General features: G+C 41.3%; 1 protein-coding gene across 1 annotated transcript in view; it reads right to left on the reverse strand.

The window, feature by feature from the left end:
• The window catches only part of LOC120531801 (bile salt export pump-like), a 109,698-nt gene that overhangs the window by 16,751 nt on the left and 79,862 nt on the right, over positions 1–13,085 (reverse strand). Inside the window, exons 22-24 of the mRNA XM_039757551.1 lie at positions 6,661–6,822; positions 4,436–4,639; positions 3,173–3,414 (exon numbers count right to left, since the gene is read on the reverse strand). Of these exons, the coding sequence (XP_039613485.1) occupies positions 3,173–3,414; positions 4,436–4,639; positions 6,661–6,822 (608 nt within the window). The remainder of the gene's footprint in view (positions 1–3,172; positions 3,415–4,435; positions 4,640–6,660; positions 6,823–13,085) is intronic.

Raw genomic sequence — 13,085 nt, forward strand, 5'->3', positions numbered from 1 at the left:
GGACTTCATGGACCTTCAAAACTTATCTTGGAGTAATTGATTGGCTAGGACTGGAGAGCTTTGTTTGGCTGAATTGTCTGTTCTCATCAAAACTGTCTAATTTGTTTTGAGTAATTAAGTTTTCAACTTACAAATAAAGTTCAAAAACAGAAACATGTCACTTCGTAGCTTAAATTGGATGGCCATCATGACATCACCTACCAATCTGCATGGCACGTGCCTAACTTTGGCCCAGATAATCTCACTTGGTCAGGTGGTCAAATAATGAGGTTAGAACTTACAGTACATTTCATCCCAGGCATGTGCGAAAGGGTCAGTGGTGGCAACACTATATGTGATTCGCAGGGGACGGAATTGTCACAAGATAAGACCTTGCAAGTCCTTATTATAGTATTAGTTGTTAGAGTTAATGCGTGGAGTTTGCATGTTCTCCCCGTGTCTGCGTGGGTTTCCTCTGGGTGCTCCGGTATCCTCCCACAGTCCAAAGACATGCAGGTTAGGTGCATTGGTGATCCTAAATTTTCCCTGGTGTGTGCTTGGTGTGTGGGTGTGTGTGTGTGTGTGTGTGCCCTGTGGTGGGCTTGTGCCCTGCCCTGGATTTGTTCCTGCCTTGTGCCCTGTGTTGGCTGGGATTGGCTCCAGCAAACCCTGTGACCCTGTGTTAGGATATAGCAGGTTGGACGATACATGACTGTTAGAATTATTGTCATGTATACCAACAAGTTTTTTCAAAGAAGTATAGGGCATGCTAATTGATAGTATTCTTGACTTAGTAAACTCGTCATTAGATACGGGGGTCTTCCCAGACTGTCTTAAGACTGCTGTAGTTAAACCCCTACTCAAGAAAAATAATCTTGACTCCTCTGCTTTTGAAAATTTTAGACATATTTCTAACCTGCCTTTCTTAAGTAAAATTCTAGAGAAGTCTGTCATTATGCCGCTAAATGACCACCTGAATAAACTTATTATTCTTGATAAGTTTCAGTCGGGTTTCAGAACAAATCACAGCACAGAAACTGCACTTGTTAAACTGGTAAATGACTTGCGGGTAAATGCAGACAGAGGCCGTTTATCTGTTCTCATCCTCTTAGATCTGAGTGCCGCATTTGATACCATTGATCACAATATTCTTAGAAACCGCCTTAGTCAATGGGTGGGCCTCTCTGACAGGGCCTTAGATTGGTTTGAGTCTTATCTGGCAGGTAGAAAATTCTTTGTTAGTTGTGGTAATTACAACTCAAAGACACATGATATCCAATATGGTGTTCCACAAGGCTCTATCCTGGGTCCGCTGCTCTTTTTGAACTACATGCTTCCGTTAGGTCAGATTATCCCGGGGCATAACGTGAGCTACCACAGCTATGCTGATGACACGCAACTGTATTTATCAATAGCACCTGATGACCCCGACTCTCTCGATACACTAACACAATGTCTTACTGGTATTTCTGAATGGATAATTAGTAATTTTCTCAAGCTAAATAAAGAGAAAACTGAAATTTTAGTGATTGGCAATAATGGATATAGTGAGGTTATCAGAAATTAACTTGATGCATTAGCATTAAATGTCAAGATGGAGGTAAAGAATTTAGGGGTAACTATTGACTCTGATCTGAATTTTAAATCACATATTAATCAGATAACTAGGACAGCATTTTTCCACTTAAGAAATATAGCTAAAGTTAGACCTCTTATATCAATGAAAGATGCTGAGAAATTAGTTCATGCTCTTGTTTTCAGTCGACTAGATTACTGTAACGCACTCCTCTCAGGACTACCCAAAAAAGACATCAATCGATTGCGATTGCGACTGCTAGAATCTTAACTAGGAAAAGAAAATCTGAACACATCTCTCCAGTTTTGATGTCACTACACTGGTTGCCTGTGTCATTCAGAATTGACTTTAAAATACTGCTTATGGTTTACAAAGCCTTAAATAATCTCGCCCCATCTTATATATCGGAATGTCTGACACCTTATATTCCAAATCGTAACCTCAGATCTTCAAATGAGTGTCTACTTAGAATTCCAAGAGCAAAACTTAAAAGAAGTGTTGAGGCGGCCTTCTGCTGTTATGCACCTAAAATCTCGAATAGCCTGCCAATAGGAATTCGCCAGGCTAATACAGTGGAGCACTTTAAAAAAACTGCTAAAACACATTACTTTAACATGGCTTTCTCACAGCTTCATTTTAGTTAATTCCTGATGCTCTGTATATTCAATTAATTATTATTACTATTCATGGTGGCTTCAAAATCCGTACTAACCCCTACTCTCTCTTCTGTTCTTTTTCCGGTTTTCTTGGGTGGCGATCTGCACCACCACCACCTAATCAAAGTACCGTGCTGTCCCTACATTGATGGATTAAAGGCCAGAAGTCCACATGACCGTCATCATCAAGTCCTTCCATGAGAATCCTGAATACAATGAGGACTGATTGAGATCTTTTATGTGAGGTAGAATGCCTAGATGGGGCTGGGTGGTCTCATGGCCTGCAACCCCTGCAGATTTTATTTTTTCTTCACCCATCTGGAGTTTTTTTTTGTGTTTTCTGTCCTCCCTGGCCATCGGACCTTACATTTATTCTATTTTAATTAGTGTTCTCTTATTTTAATTCTTACTTTGTCCTTTTGTCTCTTTCTTCATCATTTAAAGCACTTTGAGCTATATTATTTGTATGAAAATGTGCTATATAAATAAATGTTGTTGTTGTATACAGAAAACAGAAAATCCTATTCATGCTTTTTTATTTCCCAAAGCCTCTAGAGGGCAGTAGAACATAACTCTGCAAACATACTCGATTATGATTTAAAGAACCAAATAGAATTGAATCTCTCAGGGGCATGTAAACTTGCAGTTATGGGGTGGGTGGTGATGAGGCTGAGAGGGTTAGAGAAGAAAGAAGGCCAGAGAAGTGGAGAAGGTTCTCAGATGAGTATGTGTTAGTAGTCAAATGCTGCAGTTTTTAAGGGAGATTCGGGTGCCTTTATGTGCCAGTTATTTCACCTAATATTTGTAGTTTTCTTAACCCTTATTGTACATTTCCTTTCCTTTTTTGTTATTAAACTACTTATGTTCTTTGTGTTTCATTTTAGGGCCTTCTCAGAAGCACCCTCTACAGTCCACACACGAAAATATTACATACAGCCAAGGATTAGTCAAGTACCCTTACCTGAACACATAGCTGAAGTGAAGTCCTTCCTGACTCACTAGAAAGCCTCCATACCTGTAAGATGCAGAGTTCGCCATGAACACCACACTCTGGGCAAAACCAAAGCACAGTCCATAAATGTTGGCTTTTTTAATGGCTGATTTGTAAGGATCCTTGAGGAGAGCTTCATACATTTCCACAAACTTCTTCTCCTTCCCTAGGCCAGCAATTGTCCTGATGTTGGTTAAAGCTTCACCAGAAATCTAAGAGTTAAGTGAATGATAAATTATAAGTTAATAAGTTATTATAGGGCAGTGGTAGCGCTGCTGCCTCGCAGTTAGGAGACCTGGGTTTGCTTCCTGGGTCCTCCTTGCGTGGAGTTTGCATGTTCTCCCCGTGTCTGCGTGGGTTTCCTCCGGGCGCTCCGGTTTCCTCCCACAGTCCAAAGACATGCCGGTTAGGTGGATTGGCGATTCTAAATTGGCCCTGGTGTGTGCTTGGTGTGTGTGTCCTGCGGTGGGTTGGCACCCTGCCCAGGATTGGTTCCTGTGTTGGCTGGGATTGGCTCCAGCAGACCCCCGTGACCCTGTGTTTGGATTCAGTGGGTTGGAAAATGGATGGAAGTTATTATAGTTACTGGTAATTTGTTAAGGCTTTGAAACTATGACTTTAATTTCAAGACAATTTAAAATGGTGGTGTAACAGTCAACTCTGACTTCTCACAACTCTAGAAGAATGGGCAGGAACCTCTGTCTGGTCACAGCCTATGTTTGTCTTGTTGTCCCTGAATTTATGGATGTCCTGCTTTTTCTGGATACTTCTAAATCCTCCCACATCCCAGCATTTGTGCATTAGACTAACTGACCAATTCAAAATGGCCCTCTATGACTGAGTAGTGGGGCAAACATTGTGGACCCTATGAATGACTGGCTACCCACTCACAGTTGTCTAATTTTTGACTGGGCTCTTATACCCCAGAACCCTATGTTTGGAATAAATGAAAGAAGAGAAAAAAAATGGATGGATGTCTTACGAAATATATTGCCATAACAATTTGGATTTCATGTAATTTAATTTGCTGAGGGTCATTACAGATGAATGTGGACAGAATTGGTGAAACATTTGGTGGACAAAATTTAATTTAAAAAAATATAAAATATTACACATAGATAATTAAGATTTTAGCATAAACACAGGTTTGAAACTTAAAAGCACCCTTTATGAGAAGGTCCTATGAGATGTAGTAGATTTGAAACAATCTGTGTCAAGAAAGAGGTGTTTTACCTGCCCAGCAGACTCCATGGCCTTCTTATCCTCCTTGGCAAATCCAGTCATCATTTTTGCTTGCAAGCCTCCAGATAAGGCCAAGAAAGGCAAAAAGCACATAATGACTAAACTCAGTTTCCAGCTGAAATAAAACGATATAATAATAGCGACTCCGATATTGGTCAGTGAGTTCACAATCATTCCGATCTGTGATCCAGTAGCCTGAAAGAGTGAAACCAAGTGAAACAATTAGCAAAACTGGAGGTTCCAAGACATTAAATCAAAGTTGTAGAGTTGTAGAAGATAGGAAGGATGTCAGTTTCCACATTAAAGGAACACAGTCTCCTAAGGAAGAAGAGCCTACTCTGACTTTCTTTTTTCTTACTCTGATTTTCTCTGGATGGTGTGGGGAGACTGGTCATTGGAAGAAGGTGGCAGTGAGAAGGAAGATCTATTAAAAATTGGTTCAAGGCAATAGCTTTGTCCACATCCCCTTCTGGCAACTGAGCCCTGGATTCCAGTAATGATTGGCAAAATTGTCATCATAGCTGGCAAAGTGACTGTCCTCTTACCAAACCCAACACATGTCTGATGGATCAACATGTCTACCCAGGATATATCATCACCAGAAATCTTTATTTAAATACTGCAACAAATGGCAGCCAGACACACACAAAATTACTGCATAAAAACACTTCCAGACAGAAAATAAATACTTTTTCTCTGTGTCAATGGCACAAATATAGCTAGAAGCAAAACACTGGATTTTACTGCAAATTCATTTTCATGTGAACTGTTTTATTCACCTCTGAAATTTATATTTTACATAACTTATGAGGCGAGGTTTGGAGTGTCAGAGAGCGGCACGTTAAGTGTGTTTACCTTAGTCTTTAGAGCCTGTGATGGTGTGTGATGTAAAAGGCACTATAAAGGTCTGTGTGGAAATTATAGATAGATAATTAAACTAGACCTGGTGCACTAAGATCAATGAGAAAAGGGAAACCTGGTAGCTAAAATGTTAGGCTGTAGGCTGACAGTTCTGATAGACTCTAGCTGCAGATCTCCTGAGCTCCTCTCCATTGAGGAGGTTGTCACTTTATATGATGCATCAGTGATAACAAACAGCACTATGGTTCCAATTAGGTTTGGGGAAGGGTTATCTGACTCAAGTCAATTAAACCATGTGACAAACTCTTGCAATCCCATTGGCTGTCGAGCGGAGATACTGAATCACCTCACCAGTGCAGTCCCTACCAATGACTCACTGCAGGACCCCACACAAACCACTTCTCCTGCCTGTGATCTTGGTGTAGAGCTATGAATTTTGCATTCATTACCTGAAACTCATTGTGTATGGATAATCATGGCAGCTGCTTACTTATTGACTGCATCTCTGTTGTTGGCCATTAGCACTAAAACATAAGTAATATGATGTTTAGAATTTGTTACTAACCCTCACCTATTCTGTTTCTCTTCTGAGTACTCAAATGTGTCACTTGGTGCCACGGCCCACCTGTCAAGTTGCTTTGCCTGCCTAAGGTAAAGTCATCTCTGATGGAGGATCGCAGGAATCGTCGGGTAGAGGGGTCCTTTCATCAGATTGGCTGGCCCAGCACTGACTCAGCTGTGGAATGACCAATAGGGGGAGGTAGATTGCTGACTGAGGTCTCCAGGACTCTGAACAAATCGAAATCGTATTATGGGATATCATCTACTGTTGAATTCTTCTCTGTACTTGTAATATTTCTAATGCACTATTATACCGTATTGAAGATTACTTGTATTCTGTTCTGTGTATTGCATTGTATTGACCCCGATCTTTTTTTGACACCCACTGTGCGCCCAACCTACCCGGAAAGGGGTCTCTCTTTGAGAGAAACCTTTCCCAAGGTTTCTTCTATTTTTTCCCTACAAGGGTATTTTTTTGGGAGTTTTTTGTTGTCTTCTTAGAGAGTCAAGGCTGGGAGGGAAGTCAAAAGGCAGGGCCTGTTAAAGCCCATTGCGGTACTTCTTGCGTGATTTTGGGCTACACAAAAATAAATTGTATTGTATTGTATTACGGAAAAGTCACAGATACACAGTACACGAGAGCAGTTAAAAAGTCTAGGATCGAAAATAAGCCACCGCCTTATTTATACTAAGGTGCTTCTATTATTATTAATCCAACTTCTTAATAAATTACAAGGAAATAATACAAAGCCTTACATTATTTTTATGACATGACCAATGATTCTACTTCTTACCCCTTGAACCTGAGATGCATCAGTAGCCAGTCTTGTTGTTAAAGCCCCAGGACTGTTTTTGTGGTCATCAAACCAACCCGTCTCCTGTCCCAGCATGGCCTGGAAGCCAAGCTTCCGGAGTCTTCTAGTTAGCAGTTCACCAGATTTGGAAAACGTGTAACCCTGTGATAAAGAGTGAGGCAAATATTAGTCGAATAAAACTAACTGTTCTGTTGAACACAGAGAACACCTTTATAGGCAAGGGAGTGCAATCTGAATCTGTGTGTCCAAAGGTACAGGGTGGCACCAGGAAACGGGAAATTTTCAATTAACGTTCAATGCACGAATAAACACATTACAAAATACACTTAATGATGAAATGTATTGAACAGAATATGATGGTAATCAATATTAATTTTATGTTTTGAAGAAAACATCATGAAGGTGTTGTCCATCTCTGTACACATTCTGACAGGCTGTTGTGGAAATTCTGTATTGCTCGATGTAACGTGTCAAGAGGAATGCCAGCGATTTCCTCTTCAATCCTCCTTTTTAGTTCAGCAGTGGCTGCAGGACGTGTGCGGTACATTTGGCTTTTAAGATGTCCCCACAGAAAAAAATCACAAACAGTAAGATCTGCGGATCTCGGAGGCCATGGTATGTCACCATTGCGTATACAATCGTTGAATAACTGCTGTCGATTGTCGGAGAGTATGCGAAGTGGCTCCACCTGGGGACTTCTTTTTTTAAGGATGAACCCGTTTTTTTGAAATTCAGCACCCATGTTGTCATTGAATGAGCCGACGGGACACGATCGTGTGACGTCCTAACTGGTGATGACCCTGAATTTCCCTTTGCACAGCAGTCACACTGTCACCATTCTTATAAAAGGCTTTCACAGCAAATGCTTGTTACGCACCACTCCACTGCTCCATTATGACTAATGGCAAGGGGTCCTAAACGAGGTCACATTGGTCCCAAACAACTGCCGCTGCCCCAGGGTCGCCAACACCTGGGTTCCAAAATTTCCTGTTTCCCTGTGCCACCCTGTATTAAGAAAGTTGTGCATTGGGGACCATTTGGTTGTCAGTTAACCGAATGGGAAGCAACGACTCGGTTGACAGTTTTTGTGTCTCCTTGTAACTTTGGGCTCTTTACATTTACTAAAAACACATCAATTGTCATATTCTCCAGGAACTAATTCCTCTTATGGATATATATTGTATGGGTAGACACAAACCATATGGCCTAAGATTTTTTGGACATTTGACCATCACACCTATAAGATCTTGTTGAACACCCCAAAGATCACAGACATTAATTTGAAGTCTATCCCACCTCCAAGCCATCACTATAACAGCCTCCATTCTTCTTTCTACAAAATGTGTATCTGTGGGAATTTATGCCCATTTAGCCAAAATAGCATTTGTGAGTTCAGGTCCTGGTGTTGGGCAACAAGGCTTGACTCACAATCAGCATTTAAATTCATCCCAAAGGTGTTCAGTAGGTCAAGATTCTGTGCAGGCCGTTCGAGTTCCTCTGTGTCTTCGTGAACCTGGCTTGGTGCGGAAACAGTAAAATGGCCTTCAACAAACCGTTGCCACAAAGTTGGAAGTGTACAATTGTCTCAAATGTTAGTGTATGCAGTAGCATCAACAGTACCCTTCACCGGAATGAAGGGGCCTCGTCTAAACTCTAAAAAACAGCTCAAGACCTTCATCTCTTTTACAAGCTATGACTATCAGCCCACGGTGGCTTCTCTCTGTGAGTCTGCATGGTTTACTACTTCATGGCTGAGTTGTTGTTGCTCCTCAATGCTTCCACTTCCAGTTGAATGGAGCAGATCTAGCAGAGCAGAATGTTCACATACGGACTTGTGGCAAACGCGATATCTTATGACAGTGCCACATGTAAAGTCATTGAGCTCTTCTACTGCCAGCGTGTGTCAATGGAAACTGCATGGCCACGTGTTTGATTTTATGCATCTTTTAACAATGGGTGTGGCTGAAACATCACGCCAATAGAGAGACTGATAAGAGAAACACTAACTGGATAACTGTACTGGAGCACTGAAAGTGGAGTAAGGAGTATATCAGGTTAACCGATTTCAGATTTATATTCAGTAAATGAAGTTCTGTGTTTAAGGACATTCTTGTTAATCATGACGCTTGTGACTGGTTGCATGTTGGTTGGACATGTGAGTAAGAAGTTCCATGTCTTTCTAAATATCTGACAGAACTACTACAACTATTACTGCAAACAATGGCACCTTAAAACTGAGGAAGAGTACATAACTGTACAAACTGAAGTAAAGTTATCAAAACAAAATAATTACTTACTGCATTGTGCAAATCTGAATGCCAGCATGCTATGTTTGGATAAGATTACTGAAACATTATTTGATTACTGGTTGAAATCTAAGTAATCAACGTAGACTTCAGCGTTAACGTTTGCAGTGCACCAAGTAATGCATATATCTCTGTTATATATCATTTGGTATGGGATTTGTAAAAGCAATGCTAAAGTGTGTGATATGTCGTCTATTAGAATGACTAATGCAATGCATTTTATTACTAAAAAACATGTTTGTGATGTGCCATTTGTTGGAATGAGAAGTGCAATGCATATACAGTATCTCTGGTGTATGTCATTTGGCATTGCATTTGTAAAGGCAGTGTGTGGCTGACAAATGGTGCCCTTGCCTGGCCAGGATGCCTCCAAATTTGAAGGACCAGGGGAGAAAGCCTTCTCAGGGCAGTATCACCCCCAGATCACCAGGTGGCGGCCCTTTGGGTTGATAAGGCACAAAAGATTCCCACAGGGCACGTTGGGAATTGGAGTTTGGTGGCTCAGCCCTGTTGGGCTCTGGGTGTGCCACCAGGGGTGCTGCTGGGACTCCGGATCCCTACTTTATCATGCTCCCACCTCACCTAGAAGTGCTTCTGAACCACACTAATGGGCCAGGAGAAGTACTCCCGGGTACAGCATAAAAGGATCCAGTTGTCACTGCTCCAGGAGCTATACATTACATGTACAGCAGGATTAAAACTAAACTGATGCTTGATTTATAGATTTCGATTAATGGATTGCATGCAGCACACGTTTTTTGCTTGGCTGTGTGATTGTGCAATGCCAAGGATCGTCATACCAATACGAGTGCTTCTTGTGTTTGAGCCAGTGGTGTTGGGATAATGATAACAGAGGTATTTTTACATAAATTAAATTAGTAGTACAATAGATAGATAGATAGATAGATAGATAGATAGATAGATAGATAGATAGATAGATAGATAGATATGAAAGGCACTATATAATAGATAGATAGATAGATAGATAGATAGATAGATAGATAGATAGATAGATATGAAAGGCACTATATGATAGATAGATAGATAGATAGATAGATAGATAGATAGATAGATAGATAGATAGATAGATAGATAGATATAAAGGCACTATAATAGATAGATAGATAGATAGATAGATAGATAGATAGATAGATAGATATTTTATTTTTAAAAGCAAACTTTATTAAATAAACACAGGAATAAATACAAAAAAACACAGTAAAACTCAAAATCTTAAGTCTTACAAAAAAAAAACACGTACACACTTTCCTAATGATGAATATTCATTTTAAACCATTACATATTCATATTGTTCTTGGAGTATATATTTATCTAATCCCCCATTGTTTCCACCCTCCAATCCCACTTATTCTCAATTTATCCACCCAATTTATAAAGGAATGAAACACCAAAGTCAAAGCACAAATTGCAAATTATCTTCATCACATACACAAAGCACATTATTCACGCACCACATTTCCTTAAACTTTGCTAAATTATTTGTGGACTTATAAAAATTAAAATCCACTAATATCCTACTTTCACATACTTTTCTAAAAATACAACAACATTTTCATTTCCACTCCCAGTAATCTTGTTTTACGGGTCTTCCATATTGACAGTTTTGCTTGCCCGATAATAAAATTAATTAAGTTCATATTTTCTCTGGTGTGTTTTGTAATTCTAACCCCAAACACAAACACCGTGCCATTATACGGACCCCAGCCCTTCTACTATTCTTTCAATTTCACTAAAAAGGTCTGGAGCCTCTCACAATACATAAATGCATGAAAGACACTTTCCCTCAGACCACAAAAGGGCAGCAATCTGAGACCCCGGACATATAATCGATAAGAAGGAGTTCACCGCTAGTATCCCATGTACCAACCTCCACTGCAGGTCTCCCACCCTACTGGCCAATGGCGGCTTGTACAACGACCTCCATGCGGGGTTCAGTCCTTGAGGGGCTCCAAGCTTGTCTCTCCATGGTGTGTCGTGTCTTCGTGTCCTCAGCTGCTCCAGGTTGTTCACCTTCACACAAATCCTGTACAGCTGTTTCCCCGGCACTGTAGGTAGAGATAACGCCTCTAGAGAACTTAAGGCTAAAACATTAGTCTCACCATCCCTCAGTTCAACAGCCGGAGACACAGTAAGCGTTGGAAAAGGTGTTTCGTCAGTTGGCTTCAATTGTGATGAGAAAATTCCGTGCAGGAGTGTCATGGATTCCCTGTCCATTGATGATTGTACCTGCCACAGAAACTTCTCCATTAGCGGACTGAGTGTACCCTGTCTCCACTGCTACCACTTGTGCACTTTTCCAAGTGTAATTTTCCCAGTCAATTATGTCCTTTATTGTGGTTATTCCATGTATTATGAAATGATTAATACAATTTTCAGAAAGTCCTGTAGCAGTGCCAACAGCAGGATTGTAGAACAGTGGTTCATGAAGGACCCAAAATGTGGAGAGGTCATCACAGTCCTTTTTTATCAACAGCAGTTGCCACGCTGCTAGAAGGCTTTTATAAAACTCTGGCACCTGTAAAGTCTTGATCTTATCTAAGTGGCACAGCAGTAAACTTTTCCCAAGTCCCATATGCCTGGCTTGTTTAAAGAAGAGTACGGCTAAGTTCATCCACTGGCTCTGCTCGACAGGATACAGCAGTTTTGAATGGTCTGAAGGCGGAAAGCAGCAATCCTGCTGGTAATGTCAATAAGTCCTTGTCCGCCTTCATCCAATGGTAAAATAGAACGCCCTTCTGTATCCAATGGGTACCAGTCCAAAAAAAATCCATGATCGCCTTCTGTATCTGCTGAACAAGCAAAGGTGGAGGTTGTAGACAAATACACTTATGCCACAGGCTGGAGGTCACCAGGTTATTAATGACCAGCATCCGTCCTCTATAGGATAACTGAGGGAGTATCCACTTCCACTTGGCAAGCCGAGCTGTAACCTTGTCCAACAGACCCTCCCAGTTCTTTTGGATGTAGTGGTCATCTCCAGATGGACTCCCAGGTACAGGAAGCCTCCAGTTGTCCACTGCAGACCCCTTCAGTCGAGGAGGACTACATCCTTCCAGTTCCCAACCAACACTGCACTACTTTTGTTCCAATTCACTTTAGCCGAAGATGCTTTGCTGTAATTCCTCAGACAATCAGTTAATTTGTCCAAATCCTTCTGGCTTGTGATGACCACAGCAAGATCATCTGCATAAGCAGTGACTTTCACAGGGTCCATGTTGCAGTTGGGGATGGAGAGACCAGTCAGCACCTTCCTCAGGTGCACCAGGAAAGGCTCCAGCGCCAGAGCATATAACATGCCGGACAAAGAACATCCCTGTCTGACTCCTCTTCTGACACTGAAAGGTGCACACAAGCCACCATTGACCTTTATGATACCAGAAATGTCACTATAAAGTAAACGAATATGTTTAATAAAAGACCCCCAAACCCAAACGCCTTCATGGCATTCCATAAAATGAGTGACTGACCCTGTCAAAAGCTTTTTCCTGGTCAAGAAAAATAAGACCAGTCTGAAAACCAAACAGTTCTGCAGCAGCCAAAATGCCCCAATTAAAAAAATGTTATTAAAGATGGACCTGCCAGCCACGCAGTAATTCTGATCAGGATGCACCACTCTCCCTAAAACTTGGACCATCCTGTTGGCTAAGGCTTTAGAGAGAACTTTATAATCAGCGCATAAGAGAGACACAGGCCGCCAGTTCTTAATGAGACACAAGTCTCCCTTCTTCGGCAGCAGCGTGATCACGGCTCTACGGCAGCTCTGTGGTAACAAGCCAGTTTTAAAACTCCATGGAACACTTCCAATAAGTCCAGGCCGATGACATCCCAGAACTCTTTATAAAACTCCACTGGTATTCCATCGATTCCGGGACCTTCCCTGTTTTCAGCTGTCCCAGGGCTGTGGTGAGTTCTGCAAAGGTCACCTCTCTATTTAGCTGTGCCACATCTGCATTGGGCAGCTGCGGTAAGTCCTGCAAAAAGGCCTGTTGGTCTTCACTGCCACCATCTCCATCTGCAGCAAACAGAAGTTCATAAAATTCGGACCACCTGCCTTATTTCACTGGGCTCTTGTGTCTC

Source organism: Polypterus senegalus, chromosome 6, assembly GCF_016835505.1.
Source record: "Polypterus senegalus isolate Bchr_013 chromosome 6, ASM1683550v1, whole genome shotgun sequence".
NCBI classification, from domain to species: domain Eukaryota; kingdom Metazoa; phylum Chordata; class Cladistia; order Polypteriformes; family Polypteridae; genus Polypterus; species Polypterus senegalus.